General features: G+C 38.0%; 2 protein-coding genes across 3 annotated transcripts; one reads left to right on the forward strand and one right to left on the reverse strand.

The window, feature by feature from the left end:
- The first annotated feature begins 2433 nt into the window (after positions 1-2433).
- On the forward strand, positions 2434-5465 carry LOC128027593 (G protein-regulated inducer of neurite outgrowth 1-like). Of its 2 annotated transcripts, none has more exons than XM_052615343.1 (2): positions 2434-2572; positions 3082-5465. In XM_052615343.1, exon 2 carries the CDS (start codon positions 3163-3165, stop codon positions 4738-4740), a length of 1578 nt encoding a protein of 525 aa, XP_052471303.1. In that variant the 5' UTR covers positions 2434-2572; positions 3082-3162; the 3' UTR covers positions 4741-5465. The 2 variants fall into 2 exon arrangements, with proteins under 2 accessions (XP_052471303.1, XP_052471305.1); XM_052615345.1 differs by having other exon boundaries at positions 2439-2572; positions 3079-5465.
- Positions 5466-5996: 531 nt separating this feature from the next.
- Positions 5997-25740, reverse strand: LOC128027601 (cadherin-related family member 2-like). Its single transcript, XM_052615365.1, has 30 exons — positions 25640-25740; positions 25327-25392; positions 25096-25235; positions 24876-24929; positions 24705-24794; positions 19948-20037; positions 19741-19863; positions 19354-19500; positions 18972-19047; positions 18646-18764; positions 18217-18441; positions 17833-17988; positions 15377-15535; positions 15227-15288; positions 14852-15095; positions 14365-14604; positions 14088-14160; positions 13370-13954; positions 12893-12964; positions 12727-12776; positions 12409-12566; positions 12061-12157; positions 11887-11975; positions 11662-11730; positions 10641-10788; positions 10412-10533; positions 9854-9967; positions 9663-9746; positions 8350-8413; positions 5997-6355 (listed from the first exon to the last, which is right to left on the reverse strand). Exons 1-30 carry the CDS (start codon positions 25680-25682, stop codon positions 6203-6205), a joined length of 3912 nt encoding a protein of 1303 aa, XP_052471325.1. The 5' UTR covers positions 25683-25740; the 3' UTR covers positions 5997-6202.
- Between the last annotated feature and the right edge of the window lie 451 nt (positions 25741-26191).

Genomic DNA, 26191 nt, shown 5'->3' on the forward strand with positions numbered 1-26191 from the left:
CATTTAGTTGTTGGTCATCCTCCTACATTCCAAAGTCTGTTCAAAGATGCTTGTGTTTTGAAAATACACGATACATTCCATTCAGCTGCTGCAGTGTCTCTTTATAGCCATCCTACATGCTTTTCTATTCTAGTGAAATACAAAGTGAAGATATAGAGTGTGCAAGAACATAACCACTTTCTTAGTAAAGATCCCCTTAAATTCTTATTCTTATTCTTATTCTCAGCTCCCACGTCACTGGAAGGGGGGAGGGGGGCAGCATTAAATTGCTATGGCAACATGACACAGAACTTTCATTCAGAAGTGCCTTAGGGCAGATCCTGCTATTCAGTATTCCTGTGGATGTCAAGAGATGATGCTTTTGATTACAAACAATAACCCTTTAAATAACATGCCGCATGATGGCTGCTACTCAGATACATGTGCATTCTGTTTCAAATGTGTTGCACAGCTTAAAATCAGTCTTTAACTATTCCGTGTAGTTAAAGAAAGAATTACAGAGAGGATCATTTAAAAAAAAAAAAAAAAAAAAATTAAGCATAGCTGACATTTTCATTATGGATGCATTAGCCCTATAGATTAACTTACTATATATGTCATGCATGGAAAGCTGCTGAGAATGAGCTTCTCTCACCCATAAAATCTATGTGTGGAATATTTCCTGCAAAGTTCAGGAGCAGATATGCTTTGTGTGAAGCACTTAATGTCAAACCTGCCATAAGAGCAGCTGCTGAGCCCATTATACCTTACGACATGTGCTGTCTAAGGTGTTGAACAGATTCCAGGCAGCTGTAACTAAGAATAATCTATAGGTTCTTTCCAGTTCCTTTAAAATAGAATATAAAATGTAATGTTTATTTCGCAATTATGGCATATGCATTTTTGAAAAATCATCATACGATGTCAGAATGTGTAGGTATCTATTAAAGCTTATTATATAGAAACAAATATCCTGAACTCTTATTAATGTAAGACTTTCGAATAGGATAAAATAATGATTATCTGATAGGTATCACCATACTTCCCCAGTTGAGTGATTACATTAAGAGTTGCAGACATTATTTATTTTTGTAGTTTTCTGCAATGTAGTGTTTAAATATGCAAATGAGGCATCTAACTAAATATGGACTAATTTGCATAGTCTAGAATAAAAATCTGAACATTTGATTAAGTCAGGATCAAAAAATACAAAATTGCAGGTGAAAATTAGAAAATACAGGAAGTAAACATAAAATCAGGAAAATTATATGCGCAAACCCAAGATTTCTGGCTCAGTGCAGGAGAAAAATCTCTGTTTGAATGTTTCCTTTCCACTAGTCTAAAAAACAAAAAACAAACAAACAAAAAAAAAACACGATGCATGAAGAAGAAAAAAACGAAAAAAAGCATGCTTATCGTGTCTTGCCTTAAATAAATGATTCTGTTTTACGCTGACGATAAAAGCAGTCAATATGCACCCATTAGTGTTCACGTCTATGGTAGATGCTAATGTCAAACTGTTTCATCCTGAGGAAAGGTTTCTCACTGCAACTTCATTTACAGCTGATCTCCAGCACTTTTGGCCCTCTCCACCGCATTCTCCACCTCCACATTCCCTTCATCTTTACATCCCTATCCACCTCCTCCTCCTCCTCCCCCTCCTCCTCCTCTTCATTCGCCTGCAATGACAGACAGCATCCTCTTGTTTTCAAAATACGGCATGTGTTGTCTGAACACTCCTCCACCATTACCATGAACACAGTCACCCCCCCCCCCATGCATGTACATGGCTGGTTGCTAGGCAACAAATATTCTGTGGGAGCGTGCATTTGGCAAAAGCCCTCAATTTTCATGGTGAGAACATGTGATAGAATACAGAACATACTCCAGAATATACACATTTCATGGTGAGGTGCTATGGGACAGTGTGCAAGCACATGCATGAATCCAAAAAGCATGAAGTGAACTACTTGCCTGCAGTTCTCAAAAATTCAGACAGAATATTAAATAGAAGGTTTTTTTTTTTTTTTTTTTTTTTTACATAATTGCAGCAGTATAGTGACCTACATTGTCCACCATGATGTGAAGAAAAAGTTCAACCAACAACTTGATCTTTTTCATGTCTCATGTTGGACAATTATAATTTTATTATAATATAATATAATTATAATATAATTTCATATATGTATATATTCATTATTTGTATCAAATGTTCTGTTCCAGAGATCACAAAGACACTGGTGCACCCATTTAGTTATTTTTATTTTATTACATTTTTTTGGACACATGGATTTCAATAGCCATCATTTGCTTCTGATTAAAAATCTACAGATAGTTTGTCATTTCATAACCACTCACTGCCAGGTTGAGTCTGGTTTCCAGGGAAACTAAAAATCAGAAGCTTTCAGTCCTCTCAGCCACAGTGAAATCCATGGACCACCATCCACTAAGATTCTTCTGGAAAACAGACCATCTAGTGCCTGCCTCTTGTCATTACCAGCACTTAAAAGAGGAGCTTGGAGTGTGAATACATGCTCTGGCTGTGAAATCTTTGGAAACATGGATACAGCGTTTGATCTGTCGTGCAGTTGAGGTATGTGTCGTTGGGGTGTTTTTCAATACCGGTCTCACTGTGTGCCATCGTAGATTTGTTTTTAGAGGATACTGTTAACAAAGCAAGTTTTTTGTTGTTGTTTGTGTGTGTGTGTGTGTGTGTGTGTGTGTGTGTGTGTGTGTGGAAGAACTGGATCAGACAGCTGCTATGACAAAATTGGATCTCACTTTTTGAGGAAAAAGAGGAACACGTTTTTTGGCAATCGATACTGTTCTTCCTATAAATACTGTAAGACTGACGTTTGTTTTGTTTTTTTTTGTTTGTTTTTTTGTTAAATACTTCAAGAACAGAATTTATATATAAAAAAAATCAGTGTCTGAGATCATCACAAAACAGTCTGATTTGAGCTGAATTTTACCTATAGTAATGTTTTCCAAAATGATTGTTTTTGTATGTGTTCCATCATTAATGCATGTCAAGTGTTCTTTTTTATATTAATTGAACCTAAATTAATGCACTGATCCATTTATGTGAATGTTTTCCAGCAGAACCATCAGTGGTGTGAGACCGTGAAGCTCAGACGTTTCACTGCCCCTCTCCCGGATCAACACAAACTCATCTCTGAACCCATGGAGGGTCCTGTTCTGACAGAAAGTGAAGTTTGGAAAGTTGGCTCGGGGACCAGCACAAGTATAAACACCGATGATAGAAGTATTGACTGTATGCCCCTTATGAACGACAACAGAACTGATGAAAAGCTGTCAAAAGCATCTGAAAACCCAGGAACCACAGTCCAAGAGGAGATCTGTTGCAGCATCCAGGAGCAACCCGACCAAGAGGTTACCTCAGATCAACTCAAGTCAGTAATTCAACATGAGTTGCGATTAGAAGAAGATTTATCTTCCTCTCCAACAGCAGATGAGAGAGATGAGCCTCCTGCGGCAGCGTGCAAACAAAAAAGGTGTGTTAACGAAGCAGAGGATCCAGCAGATAAGATGCGCTTGGCATCTGGCCAACATAACCTTGACCAGGAGATTACAATACTGGTGACCAACCATGACTGTACTTTAGATGATGAGGAGGATGAGGAGTTTGGGGAGCTGAAGATTTCCAGCTGCCCTGTTGAACCTGACACTGTCTCTTCAGTTGAGGGTGGAGGAGCAACTGAGGAAGAGAGTCTCGATGGTTCCATCGTGATGGTGAACGTAATTGAAGTCAGTCAAGTCCAGAAGACCAGCATGATAAGCCACGAATCAACTGAGGAGAATACCACCAATGACGAACCAAGATTGCCTGGAGATCCAGGCGATAGTAGCAATGAGGCAAACTCTGGAAGCAAAGGTTCAAGCACCCCACAGACAATAGACGCAAGTAGCACAGGCGCTAATACAGTGGCCTTGGTGGAAGTTTGCAGTCCGAAAGCTCAATCCACAAAGAGTGAAGATGTAGAAGTAAAACTGAAGAAAACCGAATCGACTGAAACCAAGGATGCTGGAAGGCCTTTGCAAGAGACGCTCTCCTTGACCCGGTCGCCTGGATGCATACAGCACATGCAAACCCAGGTTAGCCTGGAGGTGATGTACCAGTCGGTTGCCACCAGCCCCATGACTCCTCCCGAGGGCTCCACAACATTCCTTTTTCCAAGCAGTTTTGGAAAACTCGCCAACAAGTGTAGTACAGAGGCGGCACAGACCAAAGATGCCGAGTTGCAGGTGGGCATGCAGGTGGAATTTCGTTCAGTCGCCACGGCTCCTATGACCCCCATCGTTTTGACCCCACCTGAGGTAATTCCTGAGCCGGAGCCACGGATCGGGGTGACACAAGAAGTGCCAGAGCCTGTGCAGGAGGTGAGCTGGGATGAAAAGGGAATGACTTGGGAGGTGTACGGTGCGGTGGTGGAGGTGGCAGTGCTGGGCTCAGCCATCCAGAAGCACCTGGAGAAACAGGTAAAGAAACAGAAGAAACAGCCTTTGACCTTACCCTCTCCAATAGATGCTCTGCCAGCAAACCCAGCCGAAACATCAATGATGATGCCTTCCAGTCCTCCCCCCACATCAGACCTTGGTGAAAGCAGCTTGACCAAAGAACAAAGTGAGGAAAAAAGGGTGCAGAGCGGCAGGGGTCGACAGAATCATTTTCGCCAGTGGTTCAGGAACATCTGGCGACCAAGTTGTTGTTCAAGACCACGTCAAGAAGCGGAAAACTAAAGAAGGCACGGTAGTCTAAACCAACTTAATATTTTAAATGAGACAATCTTTCCAAGTTTTGTACACATTGGTAGTGCAAAGGATTGGGTTTTGTTCAATGATCCGCCCCTTTAACAGTCTTCAGACATTTGAAATAACTTGTATTGACACTGCGTCACAAGAAGCCCCTATATGGATAATCATAATTTTTGGTTTGGTTTGATACACTATGAACAAATTAATTTCCTAATCTATCCTTGCTCTTGACTTTAAAATGGCTCCTACCAGCTTTGAGTGTGTTTTTGCTTGCTTCTGTGCTACCCTGAGTTGTTGTGGTCAGTCAGGATCACTTTTAAAGTGCCCTTTTACAAAATTTTACACTAATAAATAATTTTACCTTTAAAATGTATACATTTCAAACATGTATATGAATTCATCATGTACATTTAAGGAACGGTAGACTACATGTATATAGTGTTTCAGGCAACAAGTAATAGTTGACGTCTCAGATTTTTCAACAGTGAAATGTTTGGTGTTGTTTGAGTTTCAGATTCTTCTTTTTCTATTGGTTTTTGTATAACTTCGTATTAAATGGGTTTGTCTTGTATTTGCAGTTCAGTTCAGCACACCCATAATGAACACACCTTCAAGCCTTACAGTCCCTGTGATGTTTTGTGACTGTTGTGAGAACTGTAAAGTGAATAGTTTTGAAATTAAATCATGTCTAAGGGAAAAATAAAACTTAATCTGTGAATCATTTTGATACATTTTGTGACTAATTTTACTTTATTTGAGTAAAATACTAAAAAAGTGTATATATATATATATATATATATATATATATATATATATATATATATATATATATATATATATATATATATATATATATATAATTATTATTATTATTCACAGAACATGCTAACAAATTTTTGCACTTAGAACGTATAACAACATATACCAACATATAACCATATATAGACAGCTTATGAATTATATACACCCTGATCACCAATTTGCCTTTGAGTTTTATTTACTTGATTTGATTTGACTCAGACCTACAGTAAATTTAGCAGACTGGTGCCAGGTAATATTTGGCAGGATACACAAGCAGTTTTACTTTAGTTTCTGTTGCAGTTCATGTTTTGTTCAGAGACAGAAAATGATAATTTAATTTTTAAGAGAGTTCCATTTTTCTGCATAACAAAACATTGTAATCAAGGAATAGGAATTACATATTGGGGATTACAACAACAACAAAAAGACTACAAATACTGTTTGAATTACTGCTTGTTTTTAGTGCACTTATAATTTTTCATACATTTTAAAGTGCATTGATGATAACAGATAACATTAAAGGCCTTGTTCAGATTTAGACTTTGTCCAAATTTGATAAATTGTGAAACTAAGACTTGTCTGCTTTTTTGGCAGGACTACATACAAATAAAAAAATGGCAAATAGGTGGAGGTCAGAGGCTGAATGTTAGAGATCAGTTGTGTCTATGGAAGGGTTTGCAAAAGTGAGACTGGGGCTGTCTGCTCCTCTCCTCTTTTCTCGCTGTGCCAGTGCGGCACCCAGAGGCTCAATGTATGGAGATTCACTCGTTTCATCCTCCTCCTCTTCCTCCTGAATTACCTACCACACAACAGAAAAAGTAAGTACTCAAAACATACCCAGCTAAAGAGATTTAAGAATCACTTGTGTCCCCAGCATTTATAGAAAAATGTGTCTTTTTGCCCTATAAGTGGCACTGGAAATACAGGTGCTGGTCATATAATTAGAATATCATCAGAAAGTTGATTTATTTCATTAATTCCATTCAAAAAAGTGAAACTTGTATATTATATTCATTCATTACACACAGACTGATAATTTGTTTCCCAACAATATCTTTATTTATTTTCAAACAAACAGACATTTACATATAACCATTAGGACACAAACCTCTTGTCCCAAACCCCGCAGAACCCTGTCCATCAAACTGACCAAGACACAACATCACAACATAAATAATTAAATAAATATAAGTAACTAAAGACAAAGAAAATTGAAATACACAATAAAGTAATAAACAAACTCTACATAAGTAAAAAAAAAAAAAAAAAAAATGGAGAAATTACAAAATCTACCGTGCACAACTGCTCTCACCAGTGTGCACTACACATGAATCACAAATAAAAAATCAGACAGTACACCTTTTCTTCAAGTGATCTGCATGAGGCCACGTATGGGTCGTCCCCAGATATCTCCAGCAAACAAGACAGGTCTTTTTATTACCAAGGAAATTATTAAAGGGGCCCCAGATATTATCAAAAATTGGTTGCTTTACCCTTATTGCATACGTGATCTTTTCTAAGGGCCAGACTGATCAATTTCAAATGTTTATTTCTTTTAATTTTGTATTTTTTATGATTATAACTGACAACTAAGGAAAATCCCAAATTCAATATCTCAGAAAATTTGAATATCACTAAAGACCAGTGCAAAGAAAGGATTTTTAGAAATCTTGAAAATCTTGAAAAGTATGAACATGAAAAGTATGAGCGTGTACAGCTCTCAATACTTAGTTGGGGCTCCTTTTGCCTGAATTACTGCAGCAATGTGGCGTGGCATGGAGTCGATCAGTCTGTGGCACGGCTCAGGTGTTATGAGAGCCCAGGTTACTCTGATAGTGGCCTTCAGCTCTTCTGCATTCTTGGGTCTGGCATATCGCATCTTCCTCTTCACAATACCCCATAGATTTTCTATGGGGTTAAGGTCAGGCGAGTTTGCTGGCCAATTAAGAACAGGGATACCATGGTCCTTAAACCAGGTACTGGTAGCTTTGGTACTGTGTGCAGTTGCCAAGTCCTGTTGGAAAATGAAATCTGCAACTCCATAAAGTTGGTCAGCAGCAGCATGAAGTGCTCTAAAACTTCTTATGGACAACTGTCAAGTCAGCAGTCTTCCCCATGATTGTGTATCCTACAAAACTAGACTGAGAGACCATTTAAAGGCCTTTGCAGGTGTTTTGAGTTAATTAGCTGATTATAGTGTGGCACCAGGTGTATTCAATATTGAACCTTTTCACAATATTCTAATTTTCTGAGATACTGAATTTGGGATTTTCCTTAGATGTCAGTTTTATTCATCAAAATTAAAAGAAATAAACATTTGAAATATATCAGACTGTGTGTAATGAATGAATATAATATAAAAGTTTCACTTTTTGAATGGAATTAGTGAAATAAATAAACTTGTTGATGATATTCTAATTATATGACCAGCACCGGTATGCTTGAAATCCTGTGGACTCCAGAAGTCTGGCATCACATAGAAAATCTGTGATTCAAAGAAAATTGTGAACTTTTATGGTATTAAATTTGTGTTTAAGTAAAATTGAATAAGAAACATTTGAGCTCTGTCACTCAGATCAGTGCCAATGTGATCAGAGACAATATGTCAATGTCTCAGAAGCAAAAAGGTGACACGAAAAATAGTAAGAAATTCTCCAATTCATGTTTTTTATTATTTAATTTATTTATTTTTATTCATTGGTTCAATTATTGTTGACTTGTGTTGACTTTTACTTGTGGTCTCAGACTTTTGCTCCACACTGTATATTATCTTTATTTTAATAATACATTTACCATCATTGGCATAGTGTCTTTCTCTGCCATGGTCATATCAATGTTGTAGTCCAAGGAATTAAGGCTAAAACAGAACAGACACACAACATACACATAATCAGAATCTCACAAAGCAACTCTTCTGTATGAAGACACAAAGGACATTACGGGAAAAAAACAAGTTACCAGTAGAGACATTTTGGACCAGTAACGTAGCTTGAAATAAAATCAAACACATGCTTCAATTAGCATGTAGTGTAGCTTAGTGTGATTCTGAGAAACATGGGATCACCAACATCACAAAATTTAACTAAAACTACTGCTAGTGAAACTTATAATCTACCATTACCCACAGATCAGTGCAAACAGCTGCTATCTGTCAGTTTAAGGAGAACCACAGTATTGTTCCTGGATAAATGTCATATTGTAACTTAAATGGATTTTGTAGATGCAATTTTAGTTCACTGGTTTCCTTTGACAAGATAAACATGTTTGCAAATACTTCCATTGTAGGCCAGTGGTTTCCATCTTTTACACTGAAGTCTGAGAGACCAGATAATTGCGATGCATTATGTAACTAATAGGGCTGTTGATTTGGTATTTAATAATAATTAATAACAATTTAGTATGATTATTAATAATAATAATGAAGTAAAGTGTCACATGCACCTTGATCTATATACTACAAATCAAATTTTTTCTGAAGCCACTTTTTATGAAATTAATATCTTTATTCAGCAAGAAAAAAATTAATTGTGACAGTACAATAATATATTAAAAATTAATTAAAAAGTGACAATAAAAACATTATAATGCTACAAACGAGTTTTGTTTAAAATAAAAGCTGTTATTTTGAACTTTCTATTTCTTTCTATCAAATCAAATCTTTAAAAGAGGATCACAGTCCATAAAAAAATATATTAATCAGCACAAATATTTTCAACCCTAATTATAAGAAATGTTTCTTGAGCACCAAATCATCATGTAGGAATAATTTCTGAAAGAATTTTCAGCAGCAATTAGTTTTAAGTTTTGCTGTCACATTAATAAATTACATTATAAAATAGAAAAAAAGTTATATTAAATTTCACAATATTACTGTTTTTACAAATAAGTATGAAATACTTATTTCAAACTCTTGAGTAAATTGGTTCCAAACGGTAGACTATGCCATTTAAATAAAATAACTGCCTTAGTAATTAAATAAATGAGGTAATTTAGCACAATTTGAAAATAGAATGAGAGTCATCATCAATTGTCATCAATAGACTGAGTATTACAACAGTGTGAACGTCTTTTCTTAATATTTTGTTTTCCGATAGTGTTTATGGTACCTCTCTCTGTCTGCGCTGGAGCCATCTTCGTCAAAGCCTAGGTCTGTGGCTGTGTCAATATTCATATTCAGCACTGGGTTTGCTCTGTGGAATACATATCAAACAATCTCACACAACAGCCTGCTGCTGAATCCCTGTTCAAGATTATATAACGGGCCAGCATTTTAGGCAACCCGTGATGTCTGTCTTACCCTTCTTTGGTGTATTTGTTGGTTCCAGGAACAACAGGGCCGGTCTTCTGATTCTCGATGACCACTGTGGCTGCTGAATTCATGGCTTCGGCTGCCTTCAGTTTCCTCTTGTAGCTAAAGGGCAGAAAGAGACCAGCAGCGTTAACTTGTAAATCCAACACAGCCGCAGACAGGATAAAGAAACTTGTGCATATGTGTGTGGGTGCGCAACAAGAAGAGCTATTTTAAATCTGTTGAATCTGGTTAGCAGATTTGTAATGTGTGTGACCCAGACTTAGAGGTTAGAGGGTCTTCCATAATGACATTGTATGGCTCCATGCCGGATGTTGGGAACAGGTCTGACATTCGGGTTCATGCAAGTTCACAGTAAAGTACAGCCTACATGACCTACAGTGCCTTCCCATCCAACTTCAGAGCCAGGTTTGCTAATTTTAACCATAAAAGTAGAATGGTTTAATACATGGACTGATGAGCTGTACCAAGAGTATCATTCAAACCAAACAGTAAGTGTTTCTTTAACATCATTGAAACTTAAATGGCTAATTCAGTAGATCTTACTTTCTTCTGATGCACACGAGTGAGGTGGTTGTTACAACAAGGACTATCGCCAGTGCAGCCATCAAACCAATCATGATGAATACCTCTGTCTTAACATCTGTAAACTCGGTAACAGTTGTCGACTGTTAAGGAAATGAAAAACATGTTGATAAAAACTTCAGCCTTCATGAATAACTTTTGGAGTATATGGAGGGGAATTGTTTTTGTTGTTGCTGCTGTTGTTACTTACAATGCCAGTAAATCCAAGCTGAGTTAGTTGGTACCCATGTTCCTTATAGACCTCCTCTGAATTCAGGACTGAAGTCACTGCATCATAGTCAAGAGCTGTGCCATTTGGGAACACAAAATATGCCTCCAAAATGGTCATCTCTTCAGCTCTGCAAAGGACATAATAAATACTGCTGTCATCGTTTTATCATTTTTGTATTTTATTATTTTATTTCAGCTAGTTGCCAAGGAAACATTTCTGGTTTTCATTTTAAAGTCATTCTTTATTTTTTTTTATTTTTTTGTATTTGTTATATGCATAAATGTAATGTAAATTTAAATGTTTTTTAATTAACATATATTTTTGTATATCATTTTAGTTAACTATAACAACACTGAACATTCTTTAAAATGTCTTCTTTTATATTCTACAGAAGAAATAAAGTTTGGGATAGTATATGAACATTTTTGGGTCCCTTGAGCAGTTAAAGAAATATTCAGTTTGTAAATACACTGTAAAAAAAAAAAAAATATGATCAGTAAGTCTTGGTAACTTATGTTTTTTGGCCGTAACTCATCAAAACACATTGAGCAACTTAAACTCGATTTTAATCAAGTTATGACTTTTTACTAAATATACTTGGGTTCAATTGCTGTCTTAAATTTTTATATTTTATGTTTTTTGTTGTTGTTTTTTTGCAGTGCAGATAAAATTTAGCTGGTCTCTTGCCAAAATGTAATTCTAAATTTTCTGTAAGTATGCCATATAAAGGAAATGTTTGCTTAACAGAAGCACTGACAAGACAGAAAATTTACAGGGAATTTTGAGTCACTTTGGGAGAGAAAATACAAACTGACTTGGATTTAGTCTGTGATGTACATGCCACCTGCTGGATTATACATATTATAACAGGAATAAAAATGAAAAAAAAAATAAATAAATCTAGATATTCCAGACTTACATGTTGCATGTTACAGTTTTGTGAGATTCAATCTAGTTTACTTTATATGTATATGTGTGGATGTGGGAGATTGGATCTTACCGCTGAGTAACAGTCTCACTAAACACATTGAAGAATTCAACCGTTGCTTTTGTGGCACTTATCAGAATCCTGTAAAAAAATATCAAACACATGTATTCCCTTTGACCTGAATTTAAAAAAAGCATGAACTAAATAATAATCATGAATCACATTCCAAGTGTCCTTTAAAAGAACACTTCTTCACACATCAGTAGATTCAAATCAACCTTAAAGTGCATCTCTTACGCTCTGATCTGAGGCAAATTCTCATTGACTTCAGACACAGATGCACTAAATCTGAGACTGACTCTGTAGGAGCTGTCAACTGTGAGTAGCTGCAAAACAATGCAATTAGAAAATGACTAAAATAAACAAGACTGAATTAATTATTAATAAATTGTAGGGGTGAAAATACCCTACTTCGACCACAGAGGTGGAACTGAGACCATCAGGGTTGGATGCCTTCACCTGCACCATGAACTTCCCTCTTTTATTATTTTCCATTGCCTTCCGGGACCTGGACATTATGAAGAGACATTTGCTGGTTTACTTCCAGTTTAGTTCCTTTTGTGTGTAACCAGCCACATCATCATTTTGACTGATGCACAATGAATAGTTTCTATTTTCCGATTCTGTTTTATCTTATTAACACAGCATTTCAGCCTTCAGCATGGACAGACAAACTATTGAATGTTGGAAACTTGCCGAATCGCACCACATTACGCCTACTCGCAATTTACAAAAAGGTTAAAAACTTTAATTTCTCACCGTATATGTGCAGTGAACCTTTCCTCAGCATCTTCCTGACTGGCAGAGTCGGCATAGAGAAACACACTCTCTGTGGAATTCCCTTCACTGCTAACAAAGTCCACCTTGGTAACTTCAAATTTGGTTTTCCTGTTCTCTCCTGTGTCTCTGTCTATGGCCTTAAAGGTGTAAGAGGAAACAAACCCAGGGAAAATACTTTATGGAGACATTATATTGTAACATAAAAACTGACATACCAATGGATAAGTATTTATTACAGCACAAAAAGTGACATTTAAAGAGACCTCAAATTGTAAATAAGTGAAATATCACACTTACATAAACTCTGCCAACAGATGTGCCCACCTCAACTTTTTCAATGACTACAACTAGAGAAACAGAAATAAGTAAAAAAATAAATAAATAATACAAAATATTCACAATTATATTCATTTGCTTATATGACAAGCATTTATTTATTTATTTTAATATTATTTTTGTTTACCATAGAAGTCCTGCAAGACGACAAACTCTGGGGCGTTGTCATTGATGTCCACAATATTAATAGTGACAACTCCTATGAGCAAGTGAACAATATTTTATGAATATGAATTTTTTTCTCAATGTGATACGTTCAACTTAAAGGAACTATGCACCTAAAAATAACAATTCATCCTCACATTGTGCAAGTCCTGTATTTTTCTTCAGATTTAAATTTGTAAATCACTTATGCCTAATGGGTGTCACATAAACAGTTGTGCTTGACTATATGTTACCAGAAATGGAAAATAAATAGTAGAAAAAAACTAAGTAATTGGAAAGGATAATATTAATTTAAAAAAGCATAAATGAAAAACACCTGTTTTTCTCTATTCCCGAAATAAAGTTATATGAATTGGAACATTTTTGGTATGAGCTATTCCTTTAACAACAGAACATACTAGCACTTTTTAAATGGACAATATGATGCAACAGAACGTACCTTCAGTACTGTCTCTCCTCTTCTCAGTTAAAACATCCACCACCTTGGCATGCATGAACATTTTATCACATTTCTCATAGTCAATGTCATAGACAGTATTAGTTATCACATCACCGTTGCGTTCAACTTTGAACCACTCTTCGGGACATGGACCTCTGACGCCATTGCATTGGCATTCAGTAGACTCAAGCTCATATTCTAGAAGGTGTTCAGTGTCCACATCTTTGCCATTGATTGTGCCCAGAGGCATTGACAAGGTACAGTTCTCTTTTACACTCAGGGTCATGTCGGATGGGAATTCAGGTGGAGTGTCGTTCACATCAACCACAATTACTGTTACTGTTGTCTTAACCTTTTGCTGACCCAAGTCCGAGGCCTCCACTGTTAGATCGTACATCTTGCGGTCGCTTTCATAGTCCAGCTCAACAGCGGGATCCACCGTGATGTTGCCCCTGTAACCTTCACTGATGGCCTCACTAAATAATATGAAACTTCCAAAACTACCATCAGTAATACTGAAGAAGATACGATTATTAAAGTCTGATTGGTCGCCATCGTGAGCCCGCACAGAGCCAACAAATATGCCTATAGACAAAAAGTTGTTAGTTTTTACGAAATGTTCATATAAGGTATTTCTTGAAAATAATTATGCAGTCCTGGAAATTTGCTAAACAATTACTTAAAGTTGAAATTATTATTATTTTTTTAAGTTACTTGCCTCCTTCACTTTCCTTTACTTTAAATTCATAGGGAGCAGGATCAAGGTACTGTGGAGAATTGTCATTTTCATCCTAGGAAAAAAATAGAAAGAAACAAGTAAGCTACTTAATTAAATAAATGAATTATACTTAAATATAATTCTAAATCTATTTTTAATAAATCCATACAAATATATGCACATTTATATGTATACATACATTTCTGAAGACAATAAATGATCAATAAATTAATAGATCAATAATTCATCTGTAACTGTATAAATGCTGCACTCTCACCCCAATGTTAATGGTCACGTTGGCTGTGGAGGACAGGGATGGTGTGCCCATGTCTGAAGCGATCACCATTAACTTAATCACGCCATCTAGGGCAGGGTCCATAGCCTCACGGTCCAATCGACCATTGTTTTGAAGCACACCAGAGGCTTGGTCTATGGTAAAGTTACTACTGAACGGGCTTTTGTCAATGTGATACTGGATCATGCTGTTTGGTTTTTTTGGGTTGTCTCCATCTGTAGCCTTTCGAAAAAAAAAATCCTTTAGAGACTTAGAGATGTAGAAACTTTTATCCAAAGCAACTCACATTAATTTCAAGGTATGCAGTTTTTTCTGTGTTCTCTGACAATCAAGTCCATGTCCTTGCTAGCAGGATGCAACTATCTACTAGTTACATGAGTAAAAGTGCCCTACAAAACATTCACTCAATCTCGCTTCATCATTTTAGATATCTATGCGTTCTCAATCACTATTACATCCATAAATGTACCTGGACTTTAAGCTCTAATTTGTGGTTCTCTTGTACATAGGCCTCATAAAGTTCTCTGTTCATCACTGGTGTCTGATCATTAATATCCAGAATGTTGATCATCAAAACAGTGGTACCAATCTGGCCGTCTGAATCTATGGCCTGCAGGGTGGGTGAGTAGGAACTGGTGCCTTCCCTGTCAAGACGCTGTCCGTTTTTTACAACGATAGTTCCATTATCTGGATGAACATCAAAATACTCCCCCCTGAAGAACATTTAGGAAACGAAGAAAAGAACATCTTAAGTTTCCTTTTATGGCAAACTTGAATAGCAATGAATAACTAACTGAGTAATTTTGTCCCAACTAAACGATAGCAGACTGAATATTCGACATACATGTTTTCTGGCATCAATTTGTAAGCGAGTTTGCCATGATCCAAGGCATCTTCATCTGTTGCCTGTCAAACCAGAACACTAGTGAGTGTCAAAACAATCAATCTTAGTCACCACGAAAAAGAAAAGTGCGTAAATAGAAGATGCGCTTACGGTTATGATGCCCACAACAGTTCCGTCATCACAGTGTTCGTCAATAGAAAATTCATAAACATCATCCTCAAACTTAGGAAAGTTGTCATTTATGTCATTGATGTTAATGGTGACAGAGGCCATAGAGGTGAAGTCTGCACTGACATCTTCAGCAATAATCTGGGGTGATAGAACAAAGTTTGAAAAACAGCATTTTATTACAATTTTGTCTAGTGCCAAGAAATTTCAAACAGGTTTTTTGAATGCTGATCTTGTGTAACAGGAAAACAAATAGCCTTGACCTAAATTCATGGCATTGGTTGAGGTCAATAGAGAGTGAAGAGCTTTTACAGGCAAAATATGAACAGAATTTTTTTTTTTTTTTTTTTTCATTTTGGCTTCACCACCTCTCTCTCTCTCTCTCTCTCTCTCTCTATATATATATATATATATACAGTATTGTTCAAAATAATAGCAGGACAATGTGACTAACCAGAATAATCAAGGTTTTTAGTATATTTTTTATTGCTACGTGGCAAACAAGTTACCAGTAGGTTCAGTAGATTGTCAGAAAACAAACAAGACCCAGCATTCATGATATGCACGCTCTTAAGGCTGTGCAATTGGGCAATTAGTTGAAAGGGGTGTGTTCAAAAAAATAGCAGTGTCTACCTTTGACTGTACAAACTCAAAACTATTTTGTACAAACATTTTTTTTTTCTGGGATTTAGCAATCCTGTGAATCACTAAACTAATATTTAGTTGTATGACCACAGTTTTTTAAAACTGCTTGACATCTGTGTGGCATGGAGTCAACCAACTTGTGGCACCTCTCAGCTGTTATTCCACTCCATGATTCTTTAACAACATTCCACAATTCATTCACATTTCTTGGTTTTGCTTCAGAAACAGCATTTTTGATATCACCCCACAAGTTCTCAATTGGATTAAGGTCTGGAGATTGGGCTGGCCACTCCATAAAATTAATTTTGTTGGTTTGGAACCAAGACTTTGCCCGTTTACTAGTGTGTTTGGGGTCATTGTCTTGTTGAAACAACCATTTCAAGGGCATGTCCTCTTCAGCATAGGGCAACATGACCTCTTCAAGTATTTTAACATATGCAAACTGATCCATGATCCCTGGTATGCGATAAATAGGCCCAACACCATAGTAGGAGAAACATGCCCATATCATGATGCTTGCACCTCCATGCTTCACTGTCTTCACTGTGTACTGTGGCTTGAATTCAGAGTTTGGGGGTCGTCTCACAAACTGCCTGTGGCCCTTGGACCCAAAAAGAACAATTTTACTCTCATCAGTCCACAAAATGTTCCTCCATTTCTCTTTAGGCCAGTTGATGTGTTCTTTGGCAAATTGTAACCTCTTCTGCACATGCCTTTTTTTTAACAGAGGGACTTTGCGGGGGATTCTTGAAAATAGATTAGCTTCACACAGACGTCTTCTAACTGTCACAGTACTTACAGGTAACTCCAGACTGTCTTTGATCATCCTGGAGGTGATCATTGGCTGAGCCTTTGCCATTCTGGTTATTCTTCTATCCATTTTGATGGTTGTCTTCCGTTTTCTTCCACGTCTCTCTGGTTTTGCTCTCCATTTTAAGGCATTGGAGATCATTTTAGCTGAACAGCCTATCATTTTTTGCACCTCTTTATAGGTTTTCCCCTCTCTAATCAACTTTTTAATCAAAGTACGCTGTTCTTCTGAACAATGTCTTGAACGACCCATTTTCCTCAGCTTTCAAATGCATGTTCAACAAGTGTTGGCTTCATCCTTAAATAGGGGCCACCTGATTCACACCTGTTTCTTCACAAAATTGATGGCCTCAGTGATTGAATGCCACACTGCTATTTTTTTGAACACACCCCTTTCAACTAATTCAACTAATTGCCCAATTGCACAGCCTTAAGAGCGTGCATATCATGAATGCTGGGTCTCATTTGTTTTCTGAGAATCTAATGAACCTACTGGTAACTTGTTTGCCACGTAGCAATAAAAAAATATATGAAAAACCTTGATTATTCTGGTTAGTCACATTGTACTGCTATTATTTTGAACAATACTGTATATATATATATGTGTGTAAACCATAGAAGTGAAATTCTATGCAATGAAAAATAAGCAAGTGAAGTGACAAAAAGTCTTTAGGTAATTGTTGTTTTATGGCTGGCTACTATCATAAACACCACCCGGTTTGAAATAATACAAGAAATAATACAACAATATGAGAATAATAAAATCTTTCCTGGTTTCTAGGTTGGTGTTTTTAACTCAATGGAGTTAAAAAACACTCTCCCCTGTGTTTGTGACTTGCATGTTCTTCAATATCTGCAAACACTCTGAAAGTAGGCAAGGTCTTTTTCTCTAAGCTGGGATACAGTAATTCTGGCACTGGCCAAACTACTGCATGCCGGTTATTTTATGTGGTAAATCTCCAGAGACACCCTCATATACAAACCTGAACAGACATTACTGTCTTCTTCTCATAATCAACAGCAGATGAATCTTTTATTATCACTTGCACAGAACCTTCTCCCACCCCAGTGCTGGGACTGACAGCGAACACATCCTTATCAGGTCCCTCAAGACGGAGATTGAACCTGCTGTTTAGCCCCTGGATCATATATAAAATAAGCATCACTATACAAATATATATATATATATATATATATATATATATATATATATATATATATATATATATATATATATATATATATATATATATATATATATATATATATATAATAAATAATAATAAAAAACATAAATAATCAAAAAAAATAAAAAAACTAAAATAAAAATCCTCAGAAGGAAACATGCAAATGTTGTAAATACACACCTGGTCTGGATCTTTGACTCTTATATTCAGTTCATTTACTGACAGTCCTGCAGATGAATTCTCATCAACTTTGCCTATGAAGCTGTTTTTCTGTGTGCAGGTTTCAATGTCACCTTCACACTCATAAAATTCAGGGCCATTGTCATTCACATCTCCAATAGAAATGTGTAGTTCTCCTATTGTGCTTGCAATAACACCATCCACATTAAGATTTGTTTCACTTCCCTGAAGTACAGGAATAAAAAATCAGCAAAAATTTAAAACACTAATCAATTACCATTCAAAAAAATCATAGATTATGATAAGTACTACAAAGGTAAAAAGTATAAAGTGACATTGGTTTGCCGCCAGATATTGCTGCCGTAAAATTTTAATCAATCTGATATCATAAAAACAGGATACAATTAAATTTAGTAGTCAGTAACTCACCTTTATTTGTAACATTACCACAGCATTTTTATCCAGTAATTCTTCACGGTCAAATAGAGTTATGATAGATATTTCACCAGTCTCGTCATTGATTTGGAACAGGTCTGGTGCATCAGTACCTGGACAAAAAGTCATAATTGCCATGGTGGCTGCCACATTAAAGTCACATGACCAGCCAAATACTACTTACTATATCTTAATCATCGGTGACAGAGAATAGAGTATAATATTTGAGAGAATGTTTACATATGACATTAAAAAATATACATAAATACAAAATATTAAGTCCAAGTGCGTTTTTTAAATAAAATTTCCAATTGACTGACTTTCAATACTGTAGTGGATCTGATCATTGACCCCAGTGTCTGGATCTCTGGCTCTCACAGTAAAGATTGTTGTACCCTGGGAATGCACAAAGATATTCAAAGGTGAAAGAGCATTGTGTGTGTGTGTGTGTGTGTGTGTGTGTGTGTGTGTGTGTGTGTGTGTGTGTGTGTGTGTGTGTGTGTGTGTGTGTGTGTGCTCGTGCGTGTGTGTGTGTGTGTGTGTGTGGATCAAAATGTTACTTTTTAAACAAGCTGTGCCCAAACAGAACCACAGTAGTAACATTGTTGAGTTTACAAAGTTACATTAAATGTCCTTCAAAATAAATTTGAAAAAGATAGAAAGAAAAAAAGATTTTTAAAAAAGATAGAATACACCACTCACCACAGCTGAATTCTCATCAACAGCAGCAAGGTTAGGTAAATTCAGAAATTGTGGGTCAAGATTTGGCATATCCTTAACTGTAATGAATGCAATTACTGATGAAGACTGAACCACGTTTTCTTGATCATTCAGTGGCCCACCACCATCCTGATAAAACCAATGAACACTCAGAAAATTACAGAGTAAACAGCTTGGATAAAAGTTTGTAGAGTTTTGTAAAAAAAAAAAAAAAAAAAAGAAAGAAAGAAAAGAAAAAAGAAAGAAAAAAAATATTGCAATGTTTTTATGCATCTTTTTGAAATGCGCATCCCACACAGAAATTTTCCCTCATTCAAAGAAAACCCCATCACTTATCTGAATGCAATTATTTCATAAATAAATACTTACAGATGCAATGATTCGTATCTGATAGAAAGGACTTTTGTCTGTGAAGCTCAGAGGTCCTTGCAGGATAACAATTCCAGCAGTCGGAGAGATTGAAAACAGGCTAGCCCCGTCATTTGGTGTCACCTAGGACAAACTTGCTGTGTTATGAATACAATTAAAGTGAGATGTGGGGGTGAAAATCCAATTTATGACTTAAAGGGAACATACATCATCAATTTTGTAGGACACAATAGAAGCTGTGCCAAAATCATTATCTGTGGCGTTTGCTCTAAACAGTGTACTGCCCACAGGTTCATTCTGTAGGAGGGAATAAAAAACATATAAATGTGAACAAACCGCTCAAACTATCCTGAAACAAATAAACAAATGCACATTGTCACTTCTTGAAGCTCTCCATGTGCTAAACACTTTAGATTGGGAGTAAAGTTAAATTGGAGCAGGTTACAGAATTAACCAAGCTGATTCACACAGGATCAACACCATCACAGCTTGTGGATCTTAGCACCTCTTAAATGATTAGTTCACCCAAAAATAAACATTCTGTCATCATTTAGGCTACTCTTACTCATGTCATCCCAAATCTGTTTGTTTGACTTTCTTCTTATTATTTTGTGTACATTTTGGGCATTTTGGGAAAAAGAAAAAAACAGAAGGGGCGGGGCTGACCGCCATATAAGTCGGCCGGTAATACCATTAATCAGATCATTCGACTGAAGCGACTACAGCTTGTAATGCGGCAAGTGACATAACGCTCGTTCCCTTATATCAGGGAACCAAGGTTACGTCAAGTAACCAAAAGTGTTCCCTTTCAAACGTTCACTCTCGTTATGTGTATGGGAATTAATCCTATCACGCCTCACTATGAGCAACAATCACATGCTGCTCTGTGAGCCCAGTGTTAGTGAGCACTAATAAGGTCCCTAAGGGACTTGGACATTATCTTGCTCTGAGCTTAGCTGAGGGCTTGAGAAACTACAAGGGAGGTTAGACAGATATAATCTGTGCCTGCAGGGCAGGGACATCTAAGTTGTAGAATCTGGCAAAAGTGGAAAGTGATGACCAGCCGGCAGCCGCACAGATGTCACTGATAGATATGCTGCTGGACCACACCCATGAAGAGGTCATTCCCCTTGTGGAAATGGGCTCTCACACCAATAGGGCATTCCAATCCTTCAGATGCGTAAGCCAAAACTATAGTCTAAACAATCCAGCGAGTCTTTGTAGCAGTAGACCCTTCTGGCAGCCTCCAAAGCAAACAAACAATTGTTCAGACTGTCTGAACAGTTTAGAACATTCCACATCCCTTAGAGCTATAACAGGGCAGAGAGTGTTTCGTGCCAAAAGGGGTATTACTTGGGCTCTAAAAGGAGTAGAGAGCACTTTATGGGCATAGCCGTGTCTCGGTTTCAAAATGACCTTACAGTCATGAAGCCCAAACTTAAGACACGAAGCACTGACTGATAGTACTTGCAGGTCACCCACTCACTTAACCAAAGCCAAAGCAAGGAGAGGGGCCATTTTATGTGAATAAGGGCCACAAGTCAACCTATCAGAGCGGATCAAAAGGGGGCCTTTTTAGGCCCCTCAGGACCATGAATAAGTTCCAACAAGGCACTTTCTGAGGGTTAGGAGGATTCATTCTCCTGCCCATTGAGTGGCCGGCCTCAAGAGAATGATTTGCTATGATGGCTGCCACATACACTTTGAGCGTGGATGCTTATCCAGCAGCTCTTACAGAAAAGTCAGCACGTAGGACACATCACATGAAAACGGGTCCAATTGCCATGCAGGCCACCAATTGAGCCATCTCATAGACTGTGCTCTTGCCTCAAGAATGGTGTTACTTTCTCTTGCTGGGAACCTTTGGGCGGGGATGCCAAATCATGCCTTTCGTCTGCGAGAGAAGGTCCCTAGGGGCCATTGTTATGAGTTGCATCAGCTCTGGAAACCAAGTCTGGTTCCTCCAGAGTGGAGCTAGTAAGAGGAGGGAGCATTTGGTTTCCCTGACTTGCCTGATGACAAGAAAAATGTTGGGCAATGAAAGTTGTCTTCTGAGGTGATGAGGTCGACCTCTGCCTTGCCAAGAACCACCCAAATTAGCTGTACCATCTGAGGATGTAGCGAGGTGATGAACCAACCTGTATAAGGCATGAGACCTGAGGCCGCCTTGGTGATTGATATAGGACACCATTGTCATGCTGTCCGAACAGACAGACAGACAGACTCTTGATGGCTGGAAGGAAGGTCTTCAGGGCTAAAGAGACCGCCAACATTTCCAGGCAGTTGATATGCAGGCATTGCTGCTGAGCTACCCAGGAGCGGAAATCTGGATTGCCCTCCAACAGTGCGCCCCACCCCGAATTGGACGTATCTGTTGTGATCACCTTCCTTCTGGAGGCCACGCCCATCCTCACTCCTGTTTGGAACAGGTGAGTGGTCTTCCAGGGACCCACGGTTTTGATACAGTGGTGGCTCACCCTGACCAGGAATCTTTTCAGACACCTTGCGTGGGTTGATGACCAACCAAAGGCAGTCTAAATGACAGTCAGTTCCTGTTCTGATCTGGATAGAACAAGCCAATCATTGAGGTAGTTCAATATGCAAATCTGCCTGAGAGGGGTAAGAGCCATGTCTATGCACTTTGTAAAAGTGTGCAGGGCCAGGGACAGTCCAAATGGAAGGACTGCATACTGATAGGCCAAAGAATCTCAATGACGGGGGGCTATGTAAGCATCTTTCAAATCCATGGTCAAAAACCAATCCTCGGGGCAAATATGCACAATAATCTCCTTGACCATCATCATCTTGACTGACCGGTGCATAAGCGAGCTGTTAAGCCTCTTAAGCGGGGCAATCTGCAAGTGAACTACAGCAAGTAGCCTCGTCAAATTGTTTCTAAAAAATGAAAGCGAGCTCCCAGGAATGGCTACCCAGGCAATATAATGAGAGACGAGAGGCTTTATTTTCTCGAACAAGAGCTCGCCTTGAAAAAGTGGGGAGTCTGAGTTCATGTAAGTGTTTGTGCTTGTGAGAGGATAAGGAATTTTGCACTTTAACTTATGTGGGTCCATTATCATAGCAGTAAAATATTTGCACTAGCTTTGCAGGCTGAGCATTGGGCCAGCACGCTTAGGGAGGAAGTGACACAGTGCCTGCGAAGGCACCAAAAACTGTTCAGTGAACCCATTTACAGCAGAGCCAAATAACCTTTTCAGTGAGACTGGTGAGTCGAGGAATACTATTTTCGGAGAATACATCTCTGTCTGCTTTAGTCAATGGTGGCACTCCAGCACCACTGCCACTAATGAAGTTCTCCTGGTGGTCTTGGCCAGACTGGTCCATGCCACAGAGAAGTTTGGCTTGAAACACTTAAAGGATCGTATGCAGCGCCGAGCCAGCCTGTCCAGCTGCAGCATATGCGTGTTGGCGATGGTCGAGGTGGTCTTGCAGGGCTTAGATGGATGTGCTACATGGCCCTTTAAGCCGAGGGCAGATGGTTGGCACAGATGTGTGACAATTGCTTCCTCCAGAGGGTGGAGTCTGGCATACCCTTTTTTTCGACAGCGCTGTCAACGGTAGTGAGAGTTGCTGCAGTCGAAGGGTTTACTCGCAGCTGAAGAGGGGCACTGGTCCTCACTTGTGAAGCACACTGGCGTGTGAGGATGCGTAGATGGCAGGAAGGGCGGGGCACGTGGGTGCTGAGGCGACGTGACACCGCTCAAGCCCGCTGAGAGAGATCCGCTGCCCCACTGTTTCTTCCCCTTAGGAGAGGAGAAGGATGGGGGCCTGTTTAAGAAACAAGGTGACCCGCGAGCATAGACGAGAGAGGCTCATGCTCTCACAAAAAGAGCATGAGCCATCAACGAGGCAGGCAGCTCACTCGCTGTGTCTGTCTTCATCGGGCAAGAGCTCCTTACACGATCCACACTTGCGGCACGACATTTAAAACAACACGCACTGAAATTTGCCCTAGAAATTTGCTCTTATGCTCTTGATGCTGGATGCCTGCAGAGATCGCATTGTGTCGCTGCCTTTGCTTCTTCTATGGCGGTGAGCAGAGATAGAGCTTCTTCAATGGCTTCTTCTCATCCTCATCACTGAAGGAGAATTGATCTGATGACTGGTGCTACAGGCCAACTTATATAGAAGTCAGCCCTGCCCCTTCTGGCGGGTCGAAGTGCTATTGGTTTGTGCAGCTACATAAACGTGAACAAATCAGGCTTCAGCAGAATGGAAAAATTAGTTTTTCCCATACACATAACGAGACTGAACGTTCAAAAGGGAACTGGAGAGCTAGGGAAGATGCTTCAGCGAATAACACATTTTACTTAGGCCTATATTGAAATACAGTACTCAAGTCATAATGGCTGCTTTTATGAAGCTACTTAATTAATCTTTTTATTTTCCCCTGGAACTTGGCAGCTCCAGTAGCTTTGCTATCTTCTTTCACTTCTCAGTGAAAATTACCTCACTCACACCTGTGTTTTATGACTTACTTTTTCAGGCCCTCGTCTCGGTCTTGCTGCTTTTTTGATGTCTTGCTGTTTTTGTGTGTGCGTGTCGCATCATGTGATCCTTTTACAGCCAGTAGAAGGGACTATTGTCAATCAGAAGGTTATTAGATAATAATAAAACTGTTTGGTGAAATTGATAACGTATGTCTAACTTCTGTGCAAACAACTGTGCAGAGTTTACAATGTGACCTTGTAAAGTTAGCCTATAGTTTTGGAGAATTCGATAGCAATTCATTAACATAGCCGATTCTGTCATTCATAACATTTTTACTTATTTAAAACATTCTGAACCCTAGCTACGGCCCTTTTCTGAAAGATAGGAGATGAGTACATGACACAATTGTTGGGTTTAGGTGAACTATTCCTTCAAAGTAACATCTGTAAGGTGTTGAGCAGCTGAAGCATCCATATTCACATCCATAATAAACTCAGGATAACAGGCTCACTCACCTCTGGAACCTCTTCATTGTAGGGCAGCTTTTGGAATACTGGTGCATTATCATTAGCATCTAAAACAGCAACATAAACTGATTTTATCACCTAAAAGGGCAAAAAGACATGTTAGGACTCAGGAAAGTTCATTTTCTGAACATTACAATACTTCCAGTAGGTCCAACTTACATCTGCATAAACACCATCATTCACCACAACCTCTATGAGTAAGAGGTCTTTTGTCTGAAAATAGAAAACAAATAAACACACAACGTTAACCAGCTATATTTTAAGATTAATTTTAATTAGAATTGTTGTGGAAATTATTTAAAATTCATAATTCCCAGCTGTTGTCCTTTCACCTCAATTCAGGAATTGAGAGCAGACTTTTAAAGTCCTAACAAAATACCTCTCTGTCCAGCATACTCTTGATTCTGACTTCACCAGTGTCTTTGTCGGCGTTAAAATGACTAGAGTCTGTTCCAGCGATACCATATGTTAGAGGGTCACCATCTGGATCAAATGCTTCGATTTTAAACGCAGGATTACCTGCCGGGAAAATACATAATTAGGCAAATGTTACATGCATACAAAATGCAAAATGGGATTAAGCATATACTAGAGACTGAAATGTACAGACCTACTGGACGATCTTCTCTCACATTTACCACAGCCATGTTAATCACAGGAATAGAATTACAGTATGCTGCAGAAAACACAAACATGAACCAGCATATGAGGCATAAGTCAACAATTCTAAGAAAATATACTTATTTAAAATAGCTAAAAGTGTGAATTCTCCTTTATAAGTGATAGTAAAACTTAAATACATTGGCTTCTGTCCACTTAATACTGTATCATTTTTGGATTTGGACTTCGAGCAAATGCAGTGTAACAAGCCACAACTTTCAGCTCTAGATAAAACGGACACTGACTAATTCTCAGACACTCACAAGAAGCTAAAAAAGCAAAAAGGAGAAGTAATGGTCTCCCCATCTTCTCTATTGTCTGTAAGGCTGTAATATCAAAGAAACAGAACACAGAATCAACATTAAGGTGATAGGCCGTTATGAAACACACACACACACAAATCTAATAAAGAGAGAACCACCCAATGCTGTTTTTTTCCCCCCAGAACTTCTTATATTTCAGTCCTTGGAATGGTTAAATTTAATAAATGTGCACTGATTTTTTTATCCAATATACCCATAGCGGAGTAAAATATCAGCTTTCTCTCATATCTCATATCTTTTTAATATATCAAATATTTAGATTAAACTGAGACTTTTGCTATAAAATTAGTCAAGATACCATAGTCTCCAATCAAAATTAACATACCCATCATTCACAAAAGAATAATCTCTAAAATATTTAAGATTTATAGACTCTTGATCTGCATGCCGTCTCTGAACGTAAATTGACATTCAAATTGAAAATGTATAAGGCTTACCGTTGCCAATCTTCTCTTAGTACTATTTCAACAAGTGGCGTTCTTCTTCAAACTT

This window comes from Carassius gibelio, chromosome A14 (genome assembly GCF_023724105.1).
Source record: "Carassius gibelio isolate Cgi1373 ecotype wild population from Czech Republic chromosome A14, carGib1.2-hapl.c, whole genome shotgun sequence".
NCBI lineage: Eukaryota > Metazoa > Chordata > Actinopteri > Cypriniformes > Cyprinidae > Carassius > Carassius gibelio.